Genomic DNA, 11,997 nt, shown 5'->3' with positions numbered 1-11,997 from the left:
ACACTGTATTTTGTTAATGTAGCATTTACCAAGAATTTATTGCGTATAGGTAGGCACGGTCCAACAATCAGCCGCGGTCAATCTCGGGTCAAATATATCACAGCTTTGTTTTATGATCGCTCGAAATGACAACGTTTAAAACATGAGACGTTTAAGAGGAAAAAATAACAATCAACACTGTATTACTGAACAAAATCAAAAATATCTGTTTCCCACGTATTGAATACAACACCGTACTAAAGGAAAGTAAGGAACTGAGGGTAGCCTATTCAAGATTAGGTATAGTTGTCTAGAATCTCAGGTATCTAAATACAAGTTGCATATTTCTGAAAAGTATAACAAACATGGTCATTAACATTTACCCACTGCTCTTCATCTATAATATAAAAATGAATCGCAAAATGTGTTGGTAAGCGCATAACTCAACAACGCCTGGACCAATTTGGCTAATTCTTTTTTTGTTGTGTTTGTTATTGTCAGGAGAAGGTTCTTATGAAAAAAAATAGGGTAAAGTAGAGAAGTCAGTTGACGGGAGCGAAGCCGCGGGCAAAAGCTAGTTTCAAATGAATATTTGCCAGGAGCGCAGAAACTCTTTCGACGGACAACAGCATTTTTTTTAGAATGTGATTATTCTAATGGGATATCCTCAATGTAGGATCAGTGTAGCGGTGTGCCGGACATTTACCGGCAAAAAATCACCTAGGCATGTCATGAGGTGGAATGAAAGTCATGTTGTGAGGAAGGTTTTAAGCATGAACGTGTACGGGTATAGTGGTAGAAGACGACCAAAGTAACGATGGTTGGATTGTGTGAAAGTCGATGTGGCAAGAAAGAATATTACTTGTGAGGTGACTGCAGATAGAAGAGTGAGGAAGGAGAGGTCTTGCTGTACCGACCCCAAATAAATTGGGATTAGGGCAGGAGGATGATGATGATGTTGCCATCATCAATTTTGTAATACTTAATCGTCATGAAAACCCTTGCCTAAGTAAGATGATCTATAACATAGGTATATGTATCTGTATTAAATCGAGTGTGATTGATATCTACTCATAACAAGGATGTAAGAATTGTTGGATTACAAAATTATCACGTTTGCTCGAATGATGCATAATGACAAATGTTCTAAAATGGAAGTTTACACGTTCAATTGTCGCGGTGTTGACATTCCACCTCGTCAGCGGTTTTGGTTAATAGGTATCAATGCTGACTGGTTTGTTATCATAATTCGTAAGATGTTCAGTTAAAATCCTAGTGATATATAAAGTGGTACTGTGGCACTTATATCATAGTTGTTGTCAGGACACGGAAGTTTCACGTTTTATAGGTGAGTAATTTTTGGTATTTCTTTTTGTAGGAATTGTTGTTTTGGGTTTTCGTTTATGGTGTAGAAGCCATTTTTTATACTATAGAGATTTAAGTACCTAATAGAATTTACTTTCATTAGTTGTTTTACATATTTTCTAGTGTTTAAATATTCAAGCTTTTCAAAGGGTTGATATATAAAGATAGTTACCGCTATTATGCCATTGAACGACTCATTTTTATAAGCTTCTCTCATTTTGAGCATTTTAACCATCAAATGTTACACTGACTTAAAGAATACTTTTTACTTAATTATTATCTATTTAATATTTTTCCAGCTCATCATGAAGTCCCTTCTAGTCCTGTGTTTAGTAATCGCCGCTGTGTGGGCTCGACCAGAAACATATGACACTCGGTATGATGACTTTGATGCGGAGACCCTGGTGGAGAATGTTCGGTTACTGAAGGCATATGGCCACTGCTTCCTCGGCACCGGACCTTGCACTCCTGAGGGAAGCGACTTTAAGAGTGAGTAGTGTTTTCTGTAGATGTGTTTCTTTCTTCTTCTGGGTTATTTTGGTAAAAAGACAACTTAAATGTAAGCAGATTTTTGGAGCTTTGTGTATGTAGTATGATCCACTATCCTCAAAACTATTTTTCTGTTGTAAAACAATTTTTCGTCATTTGTCTAAACAGTCAGCCTTATTAAATCAATTACAAAAATGTATGCAGTCTACCGGACACAAATAACAAATAGCGACACTTTTTAAAATGAAAATAATGTAGTTCATGATAGAAACTGATGTTACAATTTTCTTTGCAGAAACCATCCCCGATGCCCTTAGAACCGGCTGTGGCAAATGCACAGCCAAACAGCGTCATCTGATCCGCGTCGTGGTCCAAGGCTTCCAATCCAAGACTCCAGACCTATGGCAACAGCTGGTCAAGAAGGAAGACCCCAATGGCCAGTACAAGGAGATTTTCACCAGGTTCCTGAACGGTTCCGACTAAATAATACCAAAGAGATCTAATGCCAAGAAGGTTCTACTCTCGTACACTGCAAACTTTTTGTCGCCCGACATTATAACGATTAGGTATCAGACAATGTAAAAGTTTGATTGCATTTATATGCCAACCACCGCGTCAACTATCGGTCGACAGTTTAGTCTGTAGTGTACGGGCGCTAGATACAATATTGTTTACGAATATGCATCTTGTGCATCTATGCAGTGCTAAGTGCTAGTTTTGGCATGTCTGTGCGAAAATTGTATTATCTCATTTTCATTTAGATAAACATTTTGGCTTACCTTGGCTTGACATCGTCTGGGCAAATAAGACCTAGGTCCGTGTTGACGTCTCGATTTTGTTATACATCACATTAATTAATTTTAAGCTTCTATACTAACTTAATTTGTAAACACAAAACGTTGTTATTATAATTATCTTATTTATTTATTTAATAAAAACGATTAAAAGTATTCAAATTGACTAAGTTTTTATTCCTTTTTTTAATGTCAATTATTTTGGATGCCATATGTTGGCATCCAAAATAATTTTAACGAAAAGCGGTCAGTACTTCGCTCATGTGTGAGAGCATGAAGATTTTTATATAGGCGCAATAATGAAAATTGCTGTGAAAGTTATATGAGGCGTTTCTGCAAGACACAAACCATAGTAATGTCTGAATAATTTAATTTGGCTTTGCGACTATAGCAGGCGAGATTCTCGCTTCTAAAAGCTAAGCTCGTTGTGATATAGAGCAAACGTCAAGTTTTTGCAAATTAGTGTGATTTTCAGTAGTCTATTAGCAACTGAGTATGACGGTTTCATACAACACATTGCTATGAATGAATAAAAGGTGATGTTATAGAAATGAACTAAGCTAAATTAGTTTCTCCGACAAGATGCGAAAACTCTATAAATAATGTCAATAATGAGATTTTGATATACATAAATATAATGTGATTTTGATGATGTAGGAATTTTTATACGCTTGCTTTTTGTAAGTACGTAAATACGTAATTACGTTATCTAATTGGTAATTTAGATAGTCACTGAATGGTACATTCTTATGTTCTAAGCAAGCACCAACTAAAATAAATATTACTATCGATTTCAGTACTTACATCTAAAATATTGTAATCTTACATGCTGTATGCATTCAGCAAATGATTATGGTAACGCACCTTTCAAAAAGAATTTAATCTCTTTTAACACTGTCTTAAAATAGAAAAAAAAGTTATTAATTTTTATTCCTTTTCTTTTTATGGCATCTGATAATATTTTTAACGTAAAGTGGCCAGTAGGTACTTCTTTCATATTGAGCCCATGAAGGTTTGTTATGTTAATGTTGTGTAGGTCATACAGGTATATAATACACGTGATTTCTTCATTTGGCCCCGCAGCTGCAAGATTTTAGCAATTTTACACTTTTTAAAAAGCCTCATTAATTTATTAACTTCATTATTTCATATTCTGGCATATAAAAAATATTAGAGAAGCCACTGAGAATGATGTTTTCCTGCTATACATTGCTATGATGTTACTAAAGGGCGAACTTTTAAATATGCTAAAATTGCTGCTTAACTTAGAAACATAAGCTTTATACATAGATGTAAGTGTGTACTGCGATTTTAATTTTATAGGTGTGTTTCCAGACTTGTTTATGATACCCAAATAACTATGTAGTGTAACTGGTACTACGGGTAGTCAATTATTGGTAGACAGCCTTCCAGTTGTAATAAAAATTAATTGTTTTAATATCAATTACTAAAACATTTTTATGTTACATCATTTTGGCTTTAGTCTGAATCAATACAGTTGCGGCGCGCCCATCTTAAACGTAAGCTCAGTCATAGTTCATTTATAATTATTTTATTTTTATAAATATATTTCTTTAATTATTGTTTGTTATGATGATAAATTAAACATTGTCAAAGTTATACATTTAGAAGCGGATGACATTTACAACTTTTTCACACCGGAGCATTTTCCGAGCGGACACTCCGATCGGTTTTTCCGCGGTTGAGAATGAACTCTATTTGCAATCCATCTCAAATCTTGCAAAATCTCTTAAAAGCATGAACTTATAATTTTGAGACATGTTTTGAGACTATCAATGTTAGATACATTCTTTGTATGCAATCCTTGAGGTAGTTAAAATTACTGACTAAAATACAATCTCATGTCTGCTTAAAACATTCCCATTATCAGAGCTGTCAATCGGAGGAAAAAAAAACTAATGAATGATGATATTTACCATGAATATTAGCATATAATATACAAGAATTGGCCAGGTGTGCATCCAAAATGAAGGTCAATACACGGTGGCCAGACTGGTTGCACGACGACCTCAAAATTATTATTAGTTTTATTTAGATTTTCAAATCATAATGAAGAACTTTTGAATCAATCTAGTTCTGTGGAAGTGAATGGTGGAAGCAGGTTCCTAATTTCTCGGGAGTTGCGTAGATTAGCTTCCTATTCATAAGTTGGTATAAGTTGTTGGTGGTTGCAGTTTGGTGTTAAAGTGTAAAGACAACAGGTATGATCTAAGAGTCGAGATTTTTCTATAATGCAATCATCATCATGTTAATCAATTTCATGTAAAACTGGGTGATTAACTCTTGTATATGGTAGTAGGACTAGCTTCCACCAGTGGTGTCACCCGCATCCCATGGGTTCTAAGTACTTTTCGCACGTAGGTATAGCCTTCCTCGTTATACCGGATATCTAGAAAAGAAAAAAAAAACAAAGTTTCGTGTTATTTTTGATGTTTGGGTTTAAGGAAACGAACAAACTCTACCTGTAAACATTAAAGTTTTTAGTATAAAAGTTATATATTTTGGTTGATATTACACACCTCTCGTATATCCACCAACTAGTATTTAAAGATTTTCAATATAATTTCAGTTGAAAATGAAGATCCTAGTGCTACTCCTGGCAGCAGTGGTGATAGCTCAGTATGAAGAAGACACATATGGAACCGATCACGACGATTTAGACATAGTATCCTTAGTGGAAGATGAGGACCAGTTCAATAGCTTCGTGGACTGCTTTATAGACGAGACTCCTTGTGACGACGTTGCTGAAACATTTAAAAGTAAGAATACCTACTTATATTTGCTAAGTTTTGCAAAGATAAATAATAGTTTCCGTTGTGCTGCTAGACTGACATGGGGTCTACATTATGTACCTGGACAAAAGTAATATGGCGGGCTAGGAATGGGCGATTGAGCGAGTTGTTGTAATGTAGAGTAAATAGGGCTGCTGAACGCATAAGAAGCATAAGAAAGAAATTTCAAATTGACTCCTAGCATAGGTATAACTTTAAAAAGGAAATTCTTCTGCCTGTCGGTCTCCTGATTCACTTTGCGGTTGGTTACTGACCTTTTTATAGCTTTGCGATTTTAACATCAGTTTATTTCTTTAGGTGTAATTCCTGAAGCAGTATTGGAAGCTTGTGCCAAATGCACACCAGCACAGAAGCATATAGTGAGAGTATTCAACGAGAGCTTCAAGAAGAAAATACCTGAAAAGTTTCAGAAGTTCAAGAACAAATACGATCCCGAAGGGAAATATTTTGACAGTTTTGATGCTGCAGTTGCCGCGTTTTAGATAATGGAAAATGTTATTTGTTAAGAGTTATAAACCCTATTTTTGGACATCTCAAGAAAAAAATAAACTTAGGATTAACTAGTTGATAATGTGCATTATTTAACAGTTACTTAATAACCTTACATAAGATAAATCGTTATAATATTTTCTTTGTGATGAAAGATGTTTTAACTTTTAACTTCTGTTATGGAAATAATTATGATAATCTATGGAAACATGATATGAGTGATGATAACAAATGATCTAGCGATGAGTAAATTTGTATAAATTACTATTATTGTATTTATTTTAAACTTATAGTAACTAAAATTAAGATAGGGAATGCTGCAGATCTCTAACAATATGTATTGGAGTTTTACTAAGTTTTTTAGGCATCAATGGCAACTAGATTAACTCTCAAAACAGATACAAGTTTATCTACTAAGTAACCTTGCACCTGCTATCTTAATATAACTACAACTTTCAAACTGAAATATTAATAACAGTGCGAATGTTCCAGTTTGTATCGAGCCTTTAAAGAATCAGTTCTTTTTATGATCATAATTTTAAAATCAAAGTTTATGAGTGTAGGAAACAGAACTGAACGGTTGGGTATAAAACTGAAAGGTAAATATTTTGATTTTGACTTTAAAGTTCTCTTTCATTAACAACATAGGTATTATTGCTAATTGTAATTATTTGCTTTAAGGCGGGTTTTCCTTGCTTTGGTGCTATTTCTTGTCTTCTTTTTATTTCTAATGCTATGGTGCTATTTCTTCAGTTTCATTGTCTTAGCCCTTGTTGGGCTTCTTAATAGAAGAAGATTATTTGAATTTGTATACCTATCGCCAATTACATCATCTAAAAGGGTCATTGACCGACGCCATCACCTTAAATCCTAGATGACTACTGAATAGGAAAATCATACGTTGAACTTATGCTTAGTACTAAAAATATAAGCCAAGCATCCGTCTTACCATGTGTGGTCACACTGTCGTGATCACTTAATTGGGTATAATTAATAACAATTGGTGGCGGATTAGCCTTGAAAATTGTATTTTGTATATATGTATATACTTTTAAGCCTTATATATTACCTCCATATAAGTATACTGGACGTAAAAAAGGTTACAAAAGACGTTAAACGTGGTTAAGGCGAGGAATTGGTCAACAACAATTCCATAACCGGCACGCGCATCTAAGGCGCCAAAAGGGGTCGGAGCGTCTGAGCGGGGCGAGGATAACAATACGCGCGCTAACTTATAACTAAAAGTCGTAAGCGACAAAATGGTTTTGTAATTTTATTATTTAGAAATGATAATTTGATAAAAATTCCTTCAACAATTTTAAAGAGTATGTACATACTCAACTACTAAAAAAGTTAAGAGGCTTAAATCGGTCCCGTATGCCCATAATATGTGAATCTCTTTTTAAAAAGAGGTATGTTTGATATATTTTTCTCTGTTATAAAAGTTACCTAATCATGTTTCTACGTCTAACAAAATAAGGTTTATATCATGAACTTTCAGGTAACCAAGTTGTATTTTGATCCGTTTTGTATTTACTGAGAAAAATTGAAATCCTTGGCGCCAAAAATTCCAATTCGTCCTCTTAAGGTCTGGGAAGCTTATTCAGTTTAAGTGTTGGATAAAAGATTTATTATGATTCATTATTATGATGAGATTTTGAAGACAAGAAGAAATAAAATACATACGTCATGAAGTGATCTTATTATAGGGAAATATTAAAACTAAGTATCAAAATATTCATCCGCATCGCTGTCAGCTGGGATCGTGCCCAAAAGGCTGGCTGCATTGCCACGCTGGATTATTTGGTTATTTCTCTTTTGTCTATTAAAAGGATGTATGCCATACATTATTTGACTCTTTTTATTATTGTGCAATAGGTTTCAATGCTTCCAATAATGAATTTGTAGGAGATACACAATACTTACTGTTTTATATTTCCACCTTAGATAACTTAATAACACTGTTTATTTTGGAATGCATTGGACGATATGATTATGGATAGGACAAAGCAAGAGCGAACAGAAAAAAATGAGATATTAGTACCTAGATACAAAACAATATCATGTAAGTGCTAGGGCTCCCACATAGAGCTGCGATGCGATGCGATGCGGCATCGCAGGAACTTGCGATGCCAATTGTGCGATACGATTTTTGGCGGCGAACCGTTTGGTAGCAGAAGTAGTCTTTTAAAAGGGGTGTCAATATCGCAGGAATGGGCGATGCGAATGAGATCGACGATCGACGCTCTTGCGATGCATTCGTGCGAGTTCGCAGATATTTGCGATGCGATACGAGTATGCAGTTTTGTGTTAGAGCCCTTAGATACATGTAAGATATCCAAAAGAGGTGATGTAATTTGGTCATCCCACAAAAAAGCTTTAGACAGTCCAAGAATACAGATCAGCATAAAATTAAAATTAATCTCCTATAAATCACACCGAGCACGTTCTGCGGTCACACTTCATAGCTATGGGGTCACCTCTAGTCTCCATGAATTACGAAAACATTCACGAATATTCGGGATCTGTGTAAAAACTTTATAGACTAAGAGCCCTGCCTCACTAGGACGCCATGGCGACGTCGCCAGCGGCGCAAGTCTGGCTACCTATGGCATCCAAAGGTCGCCAAGTCGAGTGGCCATGGCGTCTCGACAGTCGATTGTTTACGTCGTCGCTGAAGAAATCGCACGCTGACTGGCGACCACACTGGCGACTGAGTGAGGGAGGTGCACTTTACTGTGTACATTATATTGGCAAGCGTGGCAACATCACCAAGCTGCCAGAGTAGCCAGTAGCCACGTAGGGAACTGTAGCTCGTGGCCACGCTTCCAATTTGGCGACGTTGCCAAACCGTCGCCAAGTGAGTTAGGTTCCATACATTTCAATACTAACTGCTTGGATACGTAGCCGGCAACGCCGCCATTGGCGTCCTAGTGAGGCAGGACTCTTAGAGCTAGTATTTTACGAGTTACGTGCTTTATAAAAGGTACAAATACCAATGGGCCATAATACAAGTAGGCAGCAAGTTTACGTTAAAAAAATATCAAGCCACTAGCAGTTTCCCCGCGGCTTCACCCGTGTCCCGTGGGAACTACTTCCCACGCCCTGAGCTTAAGTTACTCAGGGAGAGTATAGCTTCCCGACAGGGAAATAACTTTTCTAAAATACTGAGCTCCTTAGGGCACTAATAAAAAAAAAAAACCTCAATAATGGTTCAAGATAACGGAGCTGATTAACTAGGTACTTACAGTTTTTCGAGTAGGAAGAATAATAAGGTCCAAACAAAGGTAAGAAACCGCAAGTTGATTAAACGAGTTGATGACATTAAATGAGTTGTCCAAAATAAAGTAACATTCCTTAAAATAGCAAAATTCCATAACACAATTGTCGCTAGCTCCCACACTATTTTTTCGATTCAATTCTATTACCATATTGAACTGAGAACAATACAGAGTATTTTTTTTTTATCAGTGCAGCGACTGTTTACATACATTACGTATCGACATTTAAGGATACTCCAGTATAAAAGGAGCGATCCTTTGCAAAGAGCATTTACTTGACAGCTGGGCTTAAATCTTGAATCGGGTAAGTCGCTCCGATTGTATCTAATTTTTTGCCTCGGCTTTTTTATTTTTGTTGTTGTTTCCTTGAAGTTTCGTATACTAATTAGTTTTAACAAAATTATAACCGTGACGAATGTTAAAGATAGGTTGCACCATTAAACTATAACGATGATCAAGCCATAACCAACCGTCTTACACCGTCTCGATAAAGATTTGACCAATGGGCGTTATTATTTGGTTACTGTCACATAGTTAAATGGTGCAACTCATCCTCAGCATATAAAATACCTAATGTAAATTTTTCGTTTTGTTCTGTTAAGCTTTAACTACATATTTCTGTGTGGTGGTTTCCCATATTTTTTACCAGTTCCAATTTACGTTGCGGTGTGGTGCAGACAAAAAGTATAATTAGATCAGTACAAGAAGGTTTCATTAAGTGCTACAAAAAAGGTTTAATATTTTTATGTTCGGGGAAAAAAGTTAAAACAAAACAATCTGTTACCATCGAGCTTAATGTCTGTTACCTACTTGACTTGACACTAGATTCATTCCCTTGATGTTCCCTTGATTATTTTAATACCTACAAAGGATAATTTCAATATTACAGAATATCTGTAAATATGAAGTGTATCTACGTGCTGTCATTCCTGCTGGCTCTGGCCGCTGTTCAAGCTGAAGACAAGTACAGCACAGAGAATGACAATCTGGACATTGATGCGGTTGTCGCAAACGTGGATTCCCTGACAAACTTCGTGGCATGTTTCTTGGATCAAGAGCCTTGTGACGCCGTTGCTGCTGATTTTAAAAGTATGTATCTCTGATTATGCTTGCTTCTCTACAACATTTATATGATCCCATTTTTATTTGTAGTCAACTCAGCATGTTTTCCTCTTCCTTCTGCTTCTTCTATCTTGCATTTTTCTTCTATCTGCCGTCATCTTGCAAGTAACATTCTGGCCTTATTCTCCTTCAAACAATCCATCCATTAGGTTATTGAAATCCCCGTAAGTAAGGTTCACTAGTTTTATGTAGGTAGCTTTACCACCATCCTGGTGGATGCAACTAATCATTTACCTTATTATCTTGACAACTCACTTCACTTCTTACGACAACCGGTGTACAAACTGGTTGTTATCTCATATTTATTGCAGAATTTCTGACGTGTACTTATATTACGCGTACACATTTCGCCATGAGAGGTCAAAAACTCTTTGTAATCTGCCATAACCCGTTGTGTACCGAAGCGCAGATATACGCGAGACACAATTGATTTTCTACTGTTTTATTGTTAGCGACATAGAAGCAGTTAGACAATAATTGCATGCATTTTATTTTGTATACAGAGCTATTATTGATAAGCTATCTATTGAACTTGTGGTCTTTCTTTCCTGCATAATGACCGGTTTGACGATAAGCGGTAATATTCCGAAGTTAAATAATCGTGTTTGTTATCTTTGTAAGAGAAGCCGGTTTATGATGCGTTTGCAAAGAGATGTATGTGGTTAGGAAGCATGAGCAGCACTATCTTTGTTTAGCATTGGAACAGGGTTCATATTTATAACGATATAGCTTAGGTATATTTACATAACAGATTGAATGATTGAAACCTGCTAGAAATAATAGGTTTTTAAGAAAAATTCATATGAATCACTACAATAACATCACAATCTGATCTGATGTCATTAAGACTTTATGCAGGTTATTACACCTAGGACGACAAAAACATCTTGTAGTTAATCACACTAGGTACTAATTACGTGCATACTATTTCAGAGGACATCCCCGAGGCCGTCACCACGAGGTGCGCCAAGTGCACGGACGCCCAAAAGCACATCTTCTACAAATTTATCCTGGGACTTAAGGAGGAGCTGCCAAGAGGCTACGAAGAGTTCAGACGTAAGTACGACCCAGAGAACAAACACTTCTCAGCCTTGGAAAACGCCGTCTCTCCTGCTTAAGACAGACCTACAACTTTTTGTAGGACAGATAAATCAGTCCGATTTTTCGTAGGACGTTTGACTTGTGCGTTGCACTATTTAATTGCTATTAGTGTGTTCTGTTTTTCTCCTACAAGAAATCGGTCACCGATTATCGGATGTGGGCGGGCAGCCTAAAACTAGGTGTGCCTTACAATGTATTACCTTGATTTCAGATACTTTAGTATATAAATATGTATAAGTTTTAAGTAAGGATGTGATTTTATCATTAAGTTGTCAGTTTTTGTTAAGTTGCTAGAAAATACGGACCGTGTAGTCGTATTTTTATTTTTTGCTATTTGAAGGAATGTGAGCAAAACATTTACTTACCTATAACTTTAGTGAGTTTTTGGATTTTCCAATGTATGAGCTTCTCGAATACAGTTCTTTTCTAATAAGTTTGTTGTTTGATTTTATCGTCGTCCTAAAACTTTTGTAAATATTTGTTCTCTTGCAGGGATAACACCTATTATGTTATTATGTATAGCAAAGTGAACCCATTTTCCCAAAACTATTGCGAGGTCCTTAA

The 11,997-nt window shown here is 35.9% G+C and overlaps 3 protein-coding genes and 1 long non-coding RNA gene across 5 annotated transcripts; 3 read left to right on the top strand and 1 right to left on the bottom strand.

Annotated features, from left to right (window-relative positions):
* The first annotated feature begins 1,293 nt into the window (after nucleotides 1-1,293).
* On the top strand, nucleotides 1,294-2,783 carry LOC124638430 (allergen Tha p 1-like). The gene is made up of 3 exons (XM_047175395.1): nucleotides 1,294-1,327; nucleotides 1,644-1,833; nucleotides 2,129-2,783. Exons 2-3 carry the CDS (start codon nucleotides 1,650-1,652, stop codon nucleotides 2,314-2,316), a joined length of 372 nt encoding a protein of 123 aa, XP_047031351.1. The 5' UTR covers nucleotides 1,294-1,327; nucleotides 1,644-1,649; the 3' UTR covers nucleotides 2,317-2,783.
* Nucleotides 2,784-4,850: 2,067 nt separating this feature from the next.
* On the bottom strand, nucleotides 4,851-5,836 carry LOC124638437. The gene is made up of 3 exons (XR_006985365.1): nucleotides 5,695-5,836; nucleotides 5,168-5,392; nucleotides 4,851-5,037 (listed from the first exon to the last, which is right to left on the bottom strand). It is a non-coding gene; the product is annotated as an uncharacterized LOC124638437 (long non-coding RNA).
* Nucleotides 5,224-6,194, top strand: LOC124638432 (allergen Tha p 1-like). The gene is made up of 2 exons (XM_047175398.1): nucleotides 5,224-5,407; nucleotides 5,738-6,194. Exons 1-2 carry the CDS (start codon nucleotides 5,224-5,226, stop codon nucleotides 5,920-5,922), a joined length of 369 nt encoding a protein of 122 aa, XP_047031354.1. The 3' UTR covers nucleotides 5,923-6,194.
* A 225-nt stretch (nucleotides 6,195-6,419) lies between these two features.
* Nucleotides 6,420-11,866, top strand: LOC124638429 (ejaculatory bulb-specific protein 3-like). Of its 2 annotated transcripts, none has more exons than XM_047175394.1 (3): nucleotides 6,420-6,528; nucleotides 10,100-10,299; nucleotides 11,266-11,866. In XM_047175394.1, exons 2-3 carry the CDS (start codon nucleotides 10,113-10,115, stop codon nucleotides 11,448-11,450), a joined length of 372 nt encoding a protein of 123 aa, XP_047031350.1. In that variant the 5' UTR covers nucleotides 6,420-6,528; nucleotides 10,100-10,112; the 3' UTR covers nucleotides 11,451-11,866. The 2 variants fall into 2 exon arrangements, with proteins under 2 accessions (XP_047031350.1, XP_047031348.1); XM_047175392.1 differs by lacking the exon at nucleotides 6,420-6,528 and adding an exon at nucleotides 9,383-9,514.
* The last annotated feature ends 131 nt before the right edge of the window (nucleotides 11,867-11,997 follow it).

Source organism: Helicoverpa zea, chromosome 17 (assembly GCF_022581195.2).
Source record: "Helicoverpa zea isolate HzStark_Cry1AcR chromosome 17, ilHelZeax1.1, whole genome shotgun sequence".
Lineage (NCBI taxonomy): Eukaryota > Metazoa > Arthropoda > Insecta > Lepidoptera > Noctuidae > Helicoverpa > Helicoverpa zea.
This window is presented reverse-complemented; position numbering and strand designations above follow the sequence as displayed.

Excerpts from the sequence above, each read along its gene's own strand:
- LOC124638430 (XM_047175395.1), top strand. The coding sequence starts at position 1,650 with ATGAAGTCCCTTCTAGTCCTGTGTTTAGTAATCGCCGCTGTGTGGGCT. Across the intron at positions 1,834-2,128 it reads TGAGGGAAGCGACTTTAAGA|AAACCATCCCCGATGCCCTT; the intron begins GTGAGTAGTGTT and ends TTTTCTTTGCAG.
- LOC124638432 (XM_047175398.1), top strand. The coding sequence starts at position 5,224 with ATGAAGATCCTAGTGCTACTCCTGGCAGCAGTGGTGATAGCTCAGTAT. Across the intron at positions 5,408-5,737 it reads CGTTGCTGAAACATTTAAAA|GTGTAATTCCTGAAGCAGTA; the intron begins GTAAGAATACCT and ends TTATTTCTTTAG.
- LOC124638429 (XM_047175394.1), top strand. The coding sequence starts at position 10,113 with ATGAAGTGTATCTACGTGCTGTCATTCCTGCTGGCTCTGGCCGCTGTT. Across the intron at positions 10,300-11,265 it reads CGTTGCTGCTGATTTTAAAA|AGGACATCCCCGAGGCCGTC; the intron begins GTATGTATCTCT and ends ATACTATTTCAG.